At 42.9% G+C, this 17,139-nt stretch overlaps 1 protein-coding gene across 1 annotated transcript in view; it reads right to left on the bottom strand.

Annotated features, from left to right (window-relative positions):
• MYO15B (myosin XVB) overlaps positions 1–16,192 on the bottom strand; it is a 233,436-nt gene extending 217,244 nt beyond the window's left edge. Inside the window, exons 1-2 of the mRNA XM_073608123.1 lie at positions 16,106–16,192; positions 15,712–15,747 (exon numbers count right to left, since the gene is read on the bottom strand). Coding sequence (XP_073464224.1) covers positions 15,712–15,714 — 3 coding nt within the window. The 5' untranslated portion in view covers positions 15,715–15,747; positions 16,106–16,192. The remainder of the gene's footprint in view (positions 1–15,711; positions 15,748–16,105) is intronic.
• Positions 16,193–17,139: the final 947 nt, after the last annotated feature.

Below are 17,139 nucleotides of genomic sequence, written 5' to 3'. Positions count from 1 at the left end.
GCCAAGAAGCTGTCACTGCGGACCGCCAATCATAAGTGGCCAAGGTATTCCCTACCACGCAGCCGCACATATACACGTACCTTGTATATGTGCTGCTGTAGGACGTAGAATGACTCTCAATGGCAGATTCTTGATGGGATAGCTGAAGTGGAATTTCACATTATGAAAGACTTACCTGTCAAACGGTGCCCTCCGGTGCTGTCACTGCTCCCAGTACTTCTATCTTCACCTGGTCTTCCTTCCAGGTTTGATTTTTTGGCCACTTGAATGGCCGGCCCGCACATGAGCGAGTCACATCACCATGGCACAGACCAGGTGTCATAAATGTGGTCTGAGTTGTGCATGTGTAGATCACATTACTGCTAACAGGCTGGGAGACGCATTTATGAAAGAATCACTAGGGTCTATTCTGTTCTAAAAACTCTGCCTGACGGTGGTTTTAAGAAATTGATTTCAATACCACTTCAAGTCCTGCTCTGGGCCCTACATTTCTACATTTAGCCAGATGCTGGACTAAAAAAACATGGAGAAGGAGATATTTTCCGTTTTACAATCAGTTTACTTTCACTTTCTGCTGTTCTGCTTAAAGGGTCCCAACAATATCCATCAGAAGCACAACATAAAGACTGCCCCACCCGTAAATCCAGCTTGCAAGCACCCTTTGTTCCCTTCTCACCTTTCCTTAATTTCTATGGACCAGCAGTCTAGGCTTAGCATAGTTGCTATTACTGCACTTTGGCAGTATAGTTCCTGTGTTTGGTAGATCAAGCTTATTACTGTTACTGTTTACTGCTGCACTTTAGGTGACCTTGGTGCTGTTTATGCTGACTGGGACGGCAAGTGTCATCTTATGCCAAGTCCCTATTATTAATCACCCTGTATGCCAAATTGTGTTATTACCTTTTTTAATCTATTACTATGCTTATCAGATGACAATATATTAAGTTTGCCTTTACTAACTGGTTCAGTGCCTGTTTTCTTTGATAGAGTACTGCTAATGGGTACTAAGTATTTTTTTCAGTGATTTTTTTTTGTGATATTGCATGCTTTGTACTGTTGTCTTATGAGTTTGTGTGAAATCTCCATTAATAGCTGTAAAATATTGTAATTATGAATATGAATATATTTCATTTAGCTTGTATCTATGGAGGGTGTGCAACATGTTAAGTCGGTGCCTAAGCTTGTGTATACAAACAATGGGACCCAAACCTCATTGTTCTACACATAATCACTTCAAAGGATCCCATGTTTAGATATGCAATGAGGGTCAACCATCATCAATACCTAACTTTCCTGAAGGTCATGTACCTACATGTTAAGTCTCCCACTCAAAATAGTCGGTGCCAAAGATTTGCATTAAAGGGGGCTGACTTATGCAAAGTATAGGGATTGGAGCTGTAGCCAATCCTGAACCAGGAATAGGGAAGCCCACCAATCAGAGCCACGCCTTGCCAACCAATCATGTGAATAGAACCTCTATGGCAGGGATCCTCAAACTACGGCCCTCCAGCTGTTGCGGAACTACAGATCCCATGAAGCATTGTACAACTCTGACATTCACAGACATGGCTAGGCATGATGGGAATTGTAGTTCTTGAACAACTGGAGGGCCATAGTTTGAAGACCCTTGCGCTATGGGAATGGTAAATGTGGGAAATCTCCCTTGTACTTGTATCTAAATATGTTGGTCTTATGTACTTTCTGTCCTACTGTTTATGATTAATGTTGTAAGGAATATACTCTGTATTCCTTCATGTAATCCATGATTTTTACCCTTTTCCTGTACAATTAGATAAATTGCTGTGTATTAGTCTAGGCCAGGGGTCCTCAAACTTTTTAGACAGGGGGCCAGTTCACAGTCCCTCAGACTGTTGGGGGGCCGCACTATAGTTTAAAAAAAATATGAACTAATTCCTATGCACACATTTTATTTGTAGTACAAAAAAAAAAACAGGAAAAAAACAGTACAATATTTAAAATAAAGAACAATTGTAATCAATATAAACTTATCAGTATTTCACAGACTCCCCTCATTACAGAACCCCTCCCAAACACAGACCCCCCTCCACATCACAGACTCACCCCATAACAAAGCCCCCCCATGACAGATCCCCCCATCACAAAGCCCCCCAACACAAACTCCTCTCCATCACAAAGCCCCACATAACAGATTCCCCCCATAACAGACTCCCCCATATCACATACTTCCCCCATCACAGACTCCGCCATCACAGATCCCCCCATAACAAACTCCCCCATCACAGACTCCCCCATAACAGATCCCCCCATAACAGACTCCCCCATCACAGATCCCCCCATGTCACAGATCCCCCATAACAGACTCCGCCATCACAGATCCCCCCATAACAGACTCCCCCATCACAGATCCCCCATAACAGACTCCCCCATCACAGATCCCCCATAACAGACTCCGCCATCACAGATCTCCCATAACAGACTCCCCATCACAGATCCCCCCATATCACAGATCCCACTATCACAGATCCCCCATATCACAGACTCCCCCATAACAGACTCCCCATCACAGATCCCCCCATATCACAGATCCCCCATATCACAGATCCCCCCCATATCACAGATCCCCCCCCATATCACAGATCCCCCCATATCACAGATCTCCCATAACAGACTCTGCCATCACAGATCCCCCCATAACAGACTCCCCATCACAGACTCCCCATCACAGATCCCCCCCATATCACAGACTCCCCCTATCACAGACTCCCCCTATCACAGACTCCCCCATAACAGACTCCCCCATATCACAGATCCCCCCATAACAGACTCCCCATCACAGATCCCCCCATATCACAGATCTCCCCCATAACAGACTCCCCATATCACAATTCTCCCCATATCACAAATCTCCCCATAACAGACTCCCCCATATCACAAATCCCCCCATAACACACTCCCCATCACAAATCCCCCCATATCACAGATCTCCCCCATATTACAGATCCCCCCCATATCACAGATCCCCCCCATATCACAGACTCCCCCATCACATACCCCCCATATCACAGATCCCCCATCACAGATCCCCCCCATATCACAGATCCCCCATCACAGATCCCCCCCATGTCACAGATCCCCCCCATGTCACAGACTCCCCCCATGTCACAGACTCCCCCCATGTCACAGGATCACCCCATGTCACAGGATCCCCCATGTCACAGACTCCCCCTGTGTCACAGAATCCCCCCGTGTCACAGACTCCCCCCGTGTCACAGGATCCCCCCATGTCACAGGATCCCCCCATGTCACAGGATCCCCCCATGTCACAGGATCCCTCCATGTCACAGACTCCCCCCATGTCACAGACTCACCCCATGTCACAGACCCCCCCATGTCACAGGATCCCCCATGTCACAGGATCCCCCCATGTCACAGGATCCCCCCATGTCACAGACTCCCCCCATATCAATATTACACTGCCGCCCCCTATAATATCACAGCACTCAACACTTACCTGTATCATGCAGGACACGAGGCATGGTAGGTCCAGACGGAGGGCGGGACTTTGGAAGTGAGGGGCAGGTGATTGGTTCCTGGGACCGCCCTAATGCCTAGTAACCAATCACCTGCTTCTTAGCACAAAAGGTCCTTTGTCCGGCCTGTCATGTTTCCCGTCCTGTGTGATGGAGGGAGCAGAGGGCAGGGGGAGTGCTGCAATTTTAAAGAGGCAGTCCGCGGGCCGGATAAAAAACGCTGGAGGGCCGGATTCGGCCCGCGGGCCGTAGTTTGAGGACCCCTGGTCTAGGCCTACATTACTATATACCAATACATTTTTGTTATTGTGTTAAAGCTTTCACTCATGGTCAAAGAAATCTCATTTAACCCAAATCATATCTGAGAGATATTAAATCTCAAATATAGTATATAGTATAAATATAGTATATGGGTAACAGTACACTCAACCTAGTGTGTCAGAGGAGGTGAAGTTCTTAAAGCGGAACTTCACTCTCTCAATCAACATGGGCTATTTTTAATCCTTATGCTATTTACTTGTTTTGAACTTTTATTTTTATTTTTACATTTCTACTGTTACTTCCTGGTTTCTTGCCTTGGCAAATTATGTCATACATAGCTGGAGTAAAAACCCCTCCTCCCAGGATGCGGTGGTACTGGCAGGCTGCACTGATGGGCACTGATGAGTGGGCACTGATGGGCACTCATGCAGTGGCACTGATGGGCACTGATGAGGCGGCACTGATGAATGGGCACTCTTGTGGTGGCACTGATAGGCGCCACTGATGGGCACTGACAGGCGCCACTGATAGGTACTCATGCGGTGGCACTGATGGGCACTGACAGGCGGCATTGCTGGGCACTGACAGGCGGCACTGATGGGCATTCATGTGGTGGCACTGACAGGCGGCATTGCTGAGCACTGACAGGTGGTACTGATTGGCACTGACAGGCTGCACTGATGGGCACTCATGCGGTGACACTGATGGGCACTGACAGGCGGCACTGATTGGCACTGACAGGCGGCACTGAAGGGCACTCATGCGGTGGCACTGATAGGTACTGACAGATGACACTAATGGGCACTGACAGGTGGCACTTATGGGCACTCATGCAGTGGCACTGATGGGCACTCATGTGGTGGCATTGACAGGCTGCACTGATGGGCACTGATGAGTGGGCACTGATGTGGTGGCACTGATAGGTGGCACTGATGGGCATTCATGTGGTGGCACTGATAGGCAGCACTAATGGGCACTGACAAGCGCCACTAATGGGCACTGAAAGGCAGCAGTGATGGGCACTCATGCAGTGGAACTGATGGGCACTGACAGGCTGCACTGATGGGCACTCATGAGGCAGCACTGATGTGATGGCACTGATGAGCACTCATGAGGAGGCACTGAAAGGCTGCACTGATGAGGCAGCACTCAAGGGCACTCAAGAGGCGGCACTGATAGACACTGATAGGCTGCACTGATTGACATTCATGAGGCAGCACTGATAGGCGCTGATGAGGTGGCACTGATGGACACTGATGGGCACTGATTGGTGGCACTAATGTGCAATGATAGGCAACACTGATGGGCACTGATGGATGGCACTTATGAGGAGGCACTGATGGACAGCGCTGATAGGCTGTACTAATGGGCACTGATAAGTGGCACTAATGGGCACTGATAGGTGGCAATAATGGGCACTAATAGGCGAGACTAATGGGCACTGATAGGTGGCACTGATGGGCCTGCATTGATCACAGGCTGTGACAGCATGTGAGCAAAGTACTGCCGATAACCAGCAAGTCTGTTTACATTTGATCAGCTGTTATTGGACACGGCTAATCACATGGTAAAGGGCCACTGTGATTGGCCCTTAACTGTGATCTGTGGTCACAGCGGTCACTGAGCGCACCAGATGTGCACCCCAGCAGTCGTCTTGGGCATGGTTCCGGGAGGATGTCCATGGATGCCCTCCTGGAACAAAAGAGCTGTGCTGTAGCTGTCTTTCGGCTATAGCGCTGTTATAAAGTGGTTAAAAGAGCAGTTTGCCATGCAATCCTGTCACGTCACAATCATGTGTGTGTGTTCGAGCTATGGGGTGCACACCGTAATGCAATGGGCTCTGCACACCTATGGTATCAATGTACACATAGGCTTTTACCAGAGCTTGGGAGCTGCTGCGGTTAGTCTGAATTTTGCATTTTCCCGTGGCCAGCGGTCAAAGAAGGCAGTGTGTACATGAAGCCTTATGCCCTGTACACACGATAGGATTTTCCGACAACAAAATCCATCAGATTTTTCTCCGAAGGATGTTGGCTCAAGCTTGTCTTGCATACACACAGTCACACAAATTCCGAACGTCAAAAACGCGGTGACGTACAACACGTACAACGAGCCGAGAAAAATGAAGTTCAATAGCCAGTGCGGCTCTTCTGCTTGATTCCGAGCATGCGTGGAACTTTGTGCGTCAGACTTATGTACACACGCTCAGAATTTCCGAAAACAAGTTTTGTTGTGGGAAAATTTGAGAACTAGCTCTCAAACGTTTGTTGTCGGAAAATCCAACGGCAAATGTCCGATGAAGCCTGCACACGGTCGGAATTTCTGACAACAAGCTCACATCGAACATTTGTTATCGGAAATTCTGCTCGTGTGTACGCGGCATAAGAATGCCTGGATGAACAGATGATTTGTTTCATACTGTGGACTTGCTGTACAAAGCCCTCCTGCACTGTCTTGTCAAATAATAAATGATCAGGACAAATCTGCTTGGACTGTGTCATAGTTTCCCCTTGCCAATTGAGCCTCACAACTGATAAACTATAATATACAGAGCATTCATAAAGTATTTAGACCCCCTTCACTTTTTTCAATTTTTTCATTTTGTACCTGAGGCTCCATGCACACTAGTGTTCTTTATAAGCTCCAAAAAAACGCTGAATAAAAAAATGCTGATAATAGTTTTTTTTTTTTTTTGTGCCGGCTTGTAGTAGTGTTTTAGGAACGTCAGATTTTTAGTAGCGTTTTTACAGTACATAAAGAAAAAGAAAACACTTGAAAAAAAGCTGTTAAAGGAATATTAAACGTTTTTTTCCTTGATGCATTGCTTACATTAAGATAAAAAACGTTTTCAGTTTCCCTGTGCCCCCCCCCCCCGGTGTAAAGGGGAAGAAAGGGGAGAAGAGATCAGCACTGTGCACGCCTGCATATTTTCTCCCCTCTCTTTCTCTTTATACAGCATTCGAGCAGCGGCAGGAGCCATTGGGTCTTGTTGCTTTTTAATCAGATGCAGTAAAGAGGAAGAGGGGGGCCGGCCTAAGTCCCGCTGTGTAAGTCTATGGAGCAAACTGCTTGCTATGGGGACAAAAAAAGAAGAGGAAGAACCAAGATAAGTGCAGGATCGGGGTCCGCTCTGAGCAATAACACTGCACGGAGCAGGTGAGTATAACGTTTGTTATTTTAATTTTAAAAAAAAAATCTGACTTTAGTAACACTTTAAGAGCATTTTAGTAGCGTTTAGGAGAATTCAGTGTTTTTTTCTGCTGCAAAAACACTCCTAAAAACTCCACAAAAACAATTATTTTTTCTGCTTTGGTCCATGTGTACTAGGCATTATTCTGGTTGAAAAAAGACACAAGTCCATCTATTTCAACAAACAAAAAAACAAAACACACAAATAGAAAACCTCCATATGCACAATTCTATACCCACAGTTGATCCAGAGGAAGGCAAAAAAACCCAGATAAAGCATGATCCAATTTGCTCCAGCGGGGAAAAAAAGTTCTTCCTGATCCCTCCATCAGATATTCGCTGGATAAACTGTACCTATAAATATTAGTATCCAGTATCCTATGGAACAGGTCTTCATTGAGGATATCTCCGTACTTTGCTCCATTCAGCTTTCCCTCAACCCTTACCAGTCTCCCAATCACTGCTGATAAATAAAACACCCCCACAGCATGATGCTGCCACCGCCATGCTTCACTGTTGGGATTGTATTGGGCAAGTGATGAGCGGTGCTCGGTTTCCTGCAGACATAACGCTTAGAATTGAGGCCGAACAGTTCAATCTTGGTTTCATCAGACCAGAGAATCTTGTTCCTCACAGCCTGAGAATCCTTCAGGTGCCTTTTTGTAAACTCCAAGGGGGCTTTCATGTGTTTTGCACTGAGGAGAGGCTTCCAGCTATCCATTCTGTCATAAAGCGACAGATCGGTGGAGAGCTGCAGTGATGGTTTTCCTTCTGGAACTCTGTCCCATCTCCACACAGGATCTCTGGAGCCCAGTAAGAGTGACCATCGAGTTCTTAGTCACCTCTCTTACTAAGGCCCTTCTCCCCCCGATTGTCAGTTTGACTGGGCAACCAACTCTTGCAAGAGTCCTGGTTGTTTGTGTCAAATCGATGCGGCACTGCAAAGTTGGTGTTGCACCGATTTGAACAGTGCCATTTCTGACAATAAGGTGCGACTTATCATGCGATTTGACAGGTCACTCCAATGTGAATGAGGGCTTGAGGCCTCCTTCACACATGCAGACCATTTGTCTGTTTTTCATCCATCCGTTGATGGATGAAAAACTGACATCAATGCATCACAATGGAAAAACGGATGTAAATGGATGATCAAACTGATGTAAACTTAATACCTTAATACGTTTTCTTCTTTGGAAAAAGTGACTGAATTGATCAAATAAACGGTCTGCATGTGTGAAAGGGGCATTATAGAGAGGTGTGCGCCTTTCCAAATCATGTCCAACTAGAAAATGCATTTCCTGGGGAAAATGCGTGGGAATGCTGAATAGCTAAATTGCTAAAATGGCCGCCATCAAAACTGCCCCATCATACTGCCATCAAAAGTGCCCCATCAGAATTGCCCCATCAAAATTGTCCCCATTAAAACTGCCCCATCATATTGCCACCATCAAAACTGCCCCATCAGAATTGCTCCATCAAAATTGTCCCATCATATTGCCACCATCAGAATTGCCCCATCAAAACTGCCCCATCATATTACCACCATCAAAACTGCCCCATCATATTGCCACCATCAAAACTGCCCCCATCATATTGCCATCAAAACTGCCCCATTAGAATTGCCCCATCAAAATTGTCCCCATCAAAACTGCCCCATCATATTGCCACCATCAAAACTGCCCTATCAGAATTGCCCCATCAAAACTGCCCCATCATATTGCCACCATCAAAACTGCCCCATCAGAATTGCCCCATCAAAACTGCCCCATCAGAATTGCCCTATCAAAACTGCCCCATCATATTGCCACCATCAAAACTGCCCCATCAGAATTGCCCCATCAAAACTGCCCCATCAGAATTGCCCCATCAAAACTGCCCCGTCATATTGCCACCATCAAAACTGCCCCATCAGAATTGCCCCATCAAAACTGCCCCTATCATATTGCCACCATCAAAACTGCCCCCATCAAAACTGCCCCATCATATTGCCACCTTTAAAACTGCTCCATAAAAATTGTCCCCATCAAAACTGCCCCATCATATTGCCACCATCAAAACTGCCCCATCAGAATTGCCCCATCATATTGCCACCATCAAAACTGCCCCATCAGAATTACCCCATCAAAACTGCCCCATCATATTCCTCTATTATAAATCAGTACATGGTGTGTCTGTCCCCTCCCCCGGGCTCTGTAATCAGAGCTGAGATGCTCCAGCCACCTCCCCCCCTGTGTATAACAGAAGCTTTGGTAACCATGGCAACAAAACAAACACAGTACACTCTGATTAATGGCTAAAATTTCCTGAAATGACCTCTAAACAAAAAGCTTTTTCTCAAAAACTGTAAAAGATATCAAACTGAAAAGATATAGCCAGATAGCTGAATATTTTGTGAACATTTTAAAGTTTGTTTGGTGTCTCTAGGTGAAAGTATGAAGGAGCTGAAACTTTTGGGAGCGGAAGAAGAATTTAAGGATTTCAAGCATGCTCCCATTGACTTCAATGTTAAAAAAAAGTGTTAAAAAGCTTAATATTTTAAAAAGTATAAATGGTAGAAAAAAAGTTGAAAAAGAGCACACATCAGCTAAAAGAGACGAACATTTTAATAGTTGAATGGTTTTAATAGCTGAAAGTATGCAGAAGTTACGCAGAACCAAAAAACGTACGGAATAAAATTATTAAAATTATTAAAAATAAATAAAATCGAATAACAATAGTGGGACTGCTAAAGCATTCCCACTAATTAATTTATGTAATACACTACAGGTGGACTCCAATCAATGCGTAGAAACATCAATGGGAGGCACCTGAGCTAAATTTCAAGTGTTGTTGCAAAGGGTCTGAATACTTATTCCAATGTGCTATTTCAGTTTTTTTCCTTTTTCATACATTTGCAAACATTTCTTAAATTCTGTGTTCACTTTGTCATTATGTTAAACCCATAAATCCCATAAAATTATTTTTAAAGTACATGTTACTAAAATAACTGAAAATATGTATCAACTAAAAAACACCACATTTTCCCTTTACTTTAGACTCTTGTGTCTACATTACACGCTTAGCTATGACCTTGTCATTAATTAAATATTACAAGTGCTTCGCAGTGTTACAAGCTATACTGTAAACTATTTACAGCTTTATGGCTTACCTAGTAAATTTGCAGTTTGTAAACATGTTTCAGGAAAGCACCACTAAAAAAGAATGACGCAGACTGATATGCACGACAAATATATAGTTTAATTCTGTAGGGACAATGCCTCTACTATTTACCTATTTGATACTGTAATACAGTAATTATGGACATAATAGGGACTTAAATGTGGAGCTCCACTAATACTGTACCTATGAGCATTTGACATTTACAGCAACCATAAAAGTGGGATTGGTTACCTACAGATATTCTAGGTTCAAGTTTATTTGTACTTCTGACAAATTTCACTTCTACATTCCAGATCATTAGAAAGGCATAGGGGTAGGAGCACATGTCATAGGCATATACAGTGCCTTTAAAAAGTATTCATACCCCTTGAAATTTTCCACATTTTCTCATGTTACAATCAAAAAATTAAATGTATTTTATTGGGATTTTTATGTGATTGACCAACATAAAGTGGCACATAATTGTGAAGTGGAAGGAAAATGATAAATGTTTTTCAAAATATCAAATATCAATATCAAAATATCATCAGAAGTCACCTAATTAATAGAGTCCACCTGTGTGTAAATGAATCTCAGTATAAATACAGCAGTTTGGTGGAGCCCTCAGAGGTTTGTTAGAGAACCTTAGTGAACAAACAGCATTGTGAAGGCCAAGGAACACACCAGACAGGTCAGGGATAAAGTTGTGGAGAAGTTTAAAGCAGGGTTAGGTTATAAATATATCCCAAGCTTTGAACATCTCATGGAGCACTGTTCAATCCATTATCCGAAAATGGAAAGAGTATGACACAACTGCAAACCTACCAAGACATGACCATCCACCTAAAGGATGGATGGACAGGCCGGGCAAGGAGAGCATTAAATCAGAGAAGCAGCCAAGAGGCCCATGGTAACTCTGGAGGAGCTGCAGAGATCCACAGATCAGGTGGGATAATCTGTCCACAGGACATCTATTTTTCGTGCACTCCACAAATTTAGACTTTATGGAAGAGTGGCAAGAAGAAAGCCATTGTTGAAAGAAAGCCATTTCCCTTTTGCAGTTTGCAAGAAGCCATGTGGGGGGACACAGCAAACACGTGGAAGTAGGTGCTCTGGTCAGATGAGACCAAAATTAAACATTTTGTCCTAAAAGCAAAACGCTATGTGTGGCAGAAAACTAACACTGCACATCACCCTGAACACACCATCCCCACCGTGAAACATGATGGTGGCAGCATCATGTTGTGGGGATGCTTTTCTTCAGCAGAGACAAGGAAGCTGGTCAGTGTTGATGGGGAGATGGATGGAGCCAAATAAAGGGCAATCTTAGAAGAAAACTTGTTAAAGTCTGCAAAAGACTTGAGACTGGGGCAGAGGTTCACCTTCCATCAGGATAAACATACAGTCAGAGCTACAATGGAATGATTTAGATCAAAGCATATTCATGTGTTAGAATGGCCCAGTCAAAGTCCAGACCTAAATCCAATTGAGAATTTGTGGCAAGACTTAATAAATTGCTGTTCACAGACGCTTTCCATCCAATCTGACAGAGCTTGAGCTATTTTGCACAGAAGAATGGGCAAAAAATGTCACTCTCTAGATGTGCAAAGCTTGTAGAGACATCCCCAAAAAGACTTGCAGCTGTAATTGCAGCAAGGTGGTTCTACAAAGTATTGACTCAGGGGGGCTGAATACAAATGCACGCCACACTTTTCACATATTTATTTGTAAAAAAAATTTGAAAATCATTTATCATTTTCCTTCTACTGTACTTCACAATTATGTGCCACTTTGTGTTGGTCTATCACATAAGATCACAATAAAATACATTTACGTTTCTGGTTGTAACATGACAAAATGTGGAAAATTTCAAAGGGTATGAATACTTTTACAAGGTACTGTATGTAGTATAACTAATATATGACCATAACCTATGTGATAAAATATACATTGCAAAAACACAGCAAACTCATAATTTCATGAAATTTATGTATTTCATACGCTCCCTATCTTACATGATGAATGGTTTTCATAGCCCTCACACCTGCTATGACAGGATCAAGTGATATTTTAATTTCACTTTTATCCTATTTGGGTTTTAGGAGTTAAAGTATTAAAGTGATTGTAAAGTGTTTTTTTTTTCCATAACAAACATAATTACTGCTTCCTATGGTGGCAAACATGCTGGCTTGATCCCAAGCTGGGCTGTTTGTGTCCATAGACACACAGAGTGCGGCTCGGCCCTGCCCCCCCCCCCAGCTCCCTTGTCATTGGATTTGATTGACAGCAGCTGGAGCCAATGGCTCCTGCTGCTCTCACTGAGACCAGTGAGGAGAGAGAGAGCAGCGCCACTGCTCTTGGGCACAGTGCTGGATCGAGATCAGGGTCAGGTAAGTATTTGGGAGGGTTTGTGGGGGGAGATGACAGTAGAAGATTTTCTACCTTAATGCAGACAATGCATTAAAGTAAATACCTTCAGCCTTTACAACCACATTAGAGATGACACAACCTTCTTCCTTCCCAGAATGTTGTGTCTAGTGGGGAGAGTGGAAAGGTGCCCGTATTGTTGTAGTTTTGTGGTTTCCCCTCATTTGGCCCCACTGGGGATGTTCTCCACACCACCTCTGTGGCCAACAGTGAGGGGGAAACCTCTCCAACATGGACAGAAACAGCAAAACAATCCAGACAGAAGCTTTAGCTGTTCTCCACTCTAACCAAAATATATATGGGCATGTGCAGACCAGTTGGGGAGTGTTCTTCAATGGGTCTTTAACTTTAGCTTGAGTCTACAAAAAGTTCCTGTGTTGTGGAAGACGTCCTGTCTTGTCGCTGTGCCAAAGATACTACGTTCTTGTGGCTCCAAGGATTATAGACCAGTGGCTTTGACCTGCCACATCATCAAGACTTTGGAGAGACTTGTTTTATTTCAGTTATGACCCATGGTTAGTAAATGTTTAGACCCTTTGCAGTTTGCATACCAGTCATGACTGGGGGTTTAGGATGCTATCATTTTCATGGTAAATCGCATGTATGCACACTTGGATAAGTCAGCGAGAACTGTGAGGGTCATGTTTTTTTACTTCTCCAGTGCTTTTGATACTATCAGGCCGGATCTTTTGGGTGAGAAGCTAGCAGCAATACAGGTTTATGTTTCCCTTGTGTCATGGATTGTAGTCTACCTGACAGGAAGACCACAGTATGTGCGTTTGAAAGACTGTGTGTCAGGGTGATCAGCAATATTGGGGTTCCACAGTGGACAGTTCTCTCTCCCTTTCTTTTTACTGTCTACACCACTGTTTTCAGCTACCAGACAGAGTCTTGCCATCTTCAGAAGTTTTCTAATGACTGCGGTATTGGGATGTATCAGGGATGGGGAAGAGACTGAGTATAGGACTGTGGTGGAGAACTTTGTCACATGGTGTGAGGTTAATCATCTGTATCTAAATGTGACAAAGATAAAGGAGCTGGTTGTGGATTTCAGAAAGAGGAAACCACCAGTGACCCCAATCTCTATCCGAGGAGTGGATGTGGAGGTAGTAGAGAGTTACAAGTATCTGGGGGTGCATATAAATAATAAGCTGGAGTAGAGCAAAAACACTGAGGTGCTCTATAGGAAGGGCCAGAGGCGACTTTTTTGAGGCGACTGAGGTCCTTTAACATCTGCCGGACGATGCTGAAGATGTTTTATGAGTCTGTGGTGGCCAGCGCTCTCCTGTATGCAGTGTCATGCTGGGTAAGCAGACTTATGCCCTGTACACACGGTTGGACATTGATCGGACATTCCGACAACAAAATCCATGGATTTTTTCCGACGGATGTTGGCTCGAACTTGTCTTGCATACACACGGTCGCGCAAAGTTGTTGGAAAATCTGATCGTTCTGAACGCGATGACGTAAAACACATATGTCGGGACTATAAACGGGGCAGTAGCTAATAGCTTTCGTCTCTTAATTTATTCTGAGCATGCATGGCACTTTGTGCATCGGATTTGTGTACAAACGATCAGAATTTAACCGATCGGATTTTGTTGTCGGAAATTCTGACGGAAAAAGTCAGATGGAGCCCACACACGATCGGAATTTCCGACAACACAATCCGATTGCACTTTTTCAGTCGGAAAATCCGACCGTGTGTACAGGGCATTAGGTTGTCCAACACCAACAGACTCAACAAACTGATTCGCAAGGCCAGTGATGTTGTTGGATTGGAATTGGAGTCTTTTACAACAATGTTGGAGAGGAGAATGTTGTTCAAGTTACATTCTATCTTGGACAACTCCTCCAACCCACTCCACATATGCTGGCCAGTCTGCGGTGTGTACCATCAGTGACAGATTGTTACACCCACAATGCACCATAGGGCGACACAGGAAATCATTTTTGACTGTGGCGATCAAGATATATAATTCTTTTCTGTGAGGGCTGGAGGTGAAGATTTAATTCTGGTTGTTTATGATCAGGATTTTGTGTTGTTTTTATAGTATGTTGGTATTGTGTTGGTTATTATCTGGGGTGGTGTTAGAAAAAGTGGTGTATTATTTGTATTTGGTAGTTTGCCTGTTATTTTAATCCATGTTATTTGTTCTATGTTGTATTTTAATTGTATGGAGGTTTTGTTTGTAGTGTATTTTTAATTCTCTTATTTGGTGTTAATGGCTGTTATTGGTAATTTTGTTGTGTTTTGCATCTTGTTCAGTCTATTGTTGTGATCTTGTATTGCCTTGTTAAGTGTGTCTTTGTCGTAATTTCCCTTTGGGCTTAATAAAGTATTTTGTATACAGTATGTAAAAAAAATAGGTGGTTAGAATTGACCTTTGGAGAAAATCTATATTTTTGCCCATTCATGCTAGCAAACCCTCTTGTCCACTGACAGTCAACTTCCCTATGCTCCCCCCTGCTGCTTTGTTTCTGCGGGGCCTAAAGCCTGTTTAAGCTCTGTGTCGGAGTTTACACAATTTAATGACCATCATGGGACAGCGTTCAAGCTTGCCAATTGGCTGCTTAACTTGAACTCTGCATTAAGAGAGCAAGGGGAGAAGGTCACATGTACCCATATCTGGAAGCCACATGTACCCATATCTGTCACTATACTGAATGGGTAATGTGACAGATTTTCTTCAAGGAACCATTGTGATTTGCCTTCACAATGGTCACATGATCAGGAGCCATTTCACTGGCTCCATATCAGAAGCCATAAATGTTAGTTATCAGTGACAGCTTGATCAATGTGCTCAGCACACAACCCTAGGCCACGGTAGACAGATATGATGGCTGGGTGTTAAAGCCCAGGTTATGGAAACATGGTGGGCAGAAGAGCAGGGCAGGGCGTTATTCTTTACAGGTCCACGTTAAGGCATCTACTTGTAAATGTTTTTATACAAGATTCACACATTTTTTCAGTTGAATTCAATACGAAAAATGTATGAATTCTGGATGTGGTTGTGTAAATCTTGTGTGAAAACATTTCTAAATAGATCCCTTAGTGTTCAGCCATTTGGTCTGTAAAGCTTTCTCTTTTGCTTTATTAAAATCTCTAGGCAAGTCCAAGTCATTAGTTTACTGAAAAAAAACGTTCTGCCTTAAACTTAAAAAAATTAAAAAGTGCGCTTACCATACTGGACAGGGACTCTTGACTCGTTCCCTTCACCTTCATCAAACAAAAGCCATAATTAATGTACTGATTATTGCTGGCAGGGTAATGATGACACACTGAATACATAAAAGTGGAAAAGTGTACAAATAAAGGTACATGTCCTAGATGTACAAACATAAAATGATCAAGCAGTCAAAGCACTATCATATATATATCTTAAAGACAAAGGTCTAATAAAGCATACAAGGTACATGCAATCTGATACATAAAATAAGATGTACATTATAATACTAGAAGGCAATGTCTACCTTACCAGACACAAATCCTCCTCATTTCCATCAGTCCCACAATATATCTCATGCAATCACAACACACACATAGAAGACTGGCCACACATATTCTAGAAAGATACCTATCTGTTGTCTCCGCTCAAAGGGAGCCCCTCTGCAACCACTGTCATGTATTGCTTGTAGCTGTGTGATACTAAGTGGCACACCCAGAGGGCAGGAAAAGGCAAAGTCCAAATGAAGGGAAAAAAAATCAGGCGAGAGAGAGGATACAAGGACTCCAGAGAAGCACTAACTGCTTAAGACTATTTCATATGGACTTTGGTACATTATAGATCCCAGAGCAGGAAAGAAGGAAAAATAATGATTACTCAACTGGGTGTATATTAAGAAGAACATAGAATACAGGAACGAACTGTGCTGCAATTAAGTTGAGTGGAAAAAATATGTTTATATGGCAGGAGAGTGACGTACTAGAAAGATAGGAGGTGTCCCTTGCAGATATAGGATGACTGCTTGACTCACCTGGCAGATGCGCCTGTGTATGGAAGGAATTCTGGAGATTAACAGGACAGCCCCAAACTGGACTCTGTTGTATTTCAGTCTTCTATAACGTCTCCTGCAATTGGGTACATTGCAGTATGATGACTATCCATGACGCATTTCCTTTGTAACCCAATGTAATAACATTTCTCTATTGTATACTAATATTAATATATAAATATATATATATATATATATATATATATATATATATATACCGTATATATATATATATACCATATATATATATATATATATATATATATATATATATATATATATATGTACACATACACACAATATGTTGGACCATTTCTATATATACTACTATATGTAGTTTTGGGATTAAATTTTACGTTCATCCAAAAGTTAGGTGAAAATTAGAAAGGATTTGAACCTTTGTTGGATTTTAACCTCCCTGGCGGTATGATTATTTCGGATTTTAGGTGCTGAAAGCGGTACAATTATTTTGCATGGAAATTTGGCGTTTTATATTGTAGGTCTGTAATTCTTAACAATAACACACTTAAATCTGTCCAAACCAGAGTCTAGTAGATATCCCGGGTATGATAAAGTTTGAAACACAAAAACATAAATTATAATATAATAAATAAAA

This window comes from Aquarana catesbeiana, linkage group LG12 (assembly GCF_042186555.1).
Source record: "Aquarana catesbeiana isolate 2022-GZ linkage group LG12, ASM4218655v1, whole genome shotgun sequence".
Classification (NCBI taxonomy): Eukaryota; Metazoa; Chordata; class Amphibia; order Anura; family Ranidae; genus Aquarana; species Aquarana catesbeiana.
The sequence above is the reverse complement of the archived record's forward strand: the minus strand, read 5'-3'. Positions and strand labels throughout refer to the sequence as shown.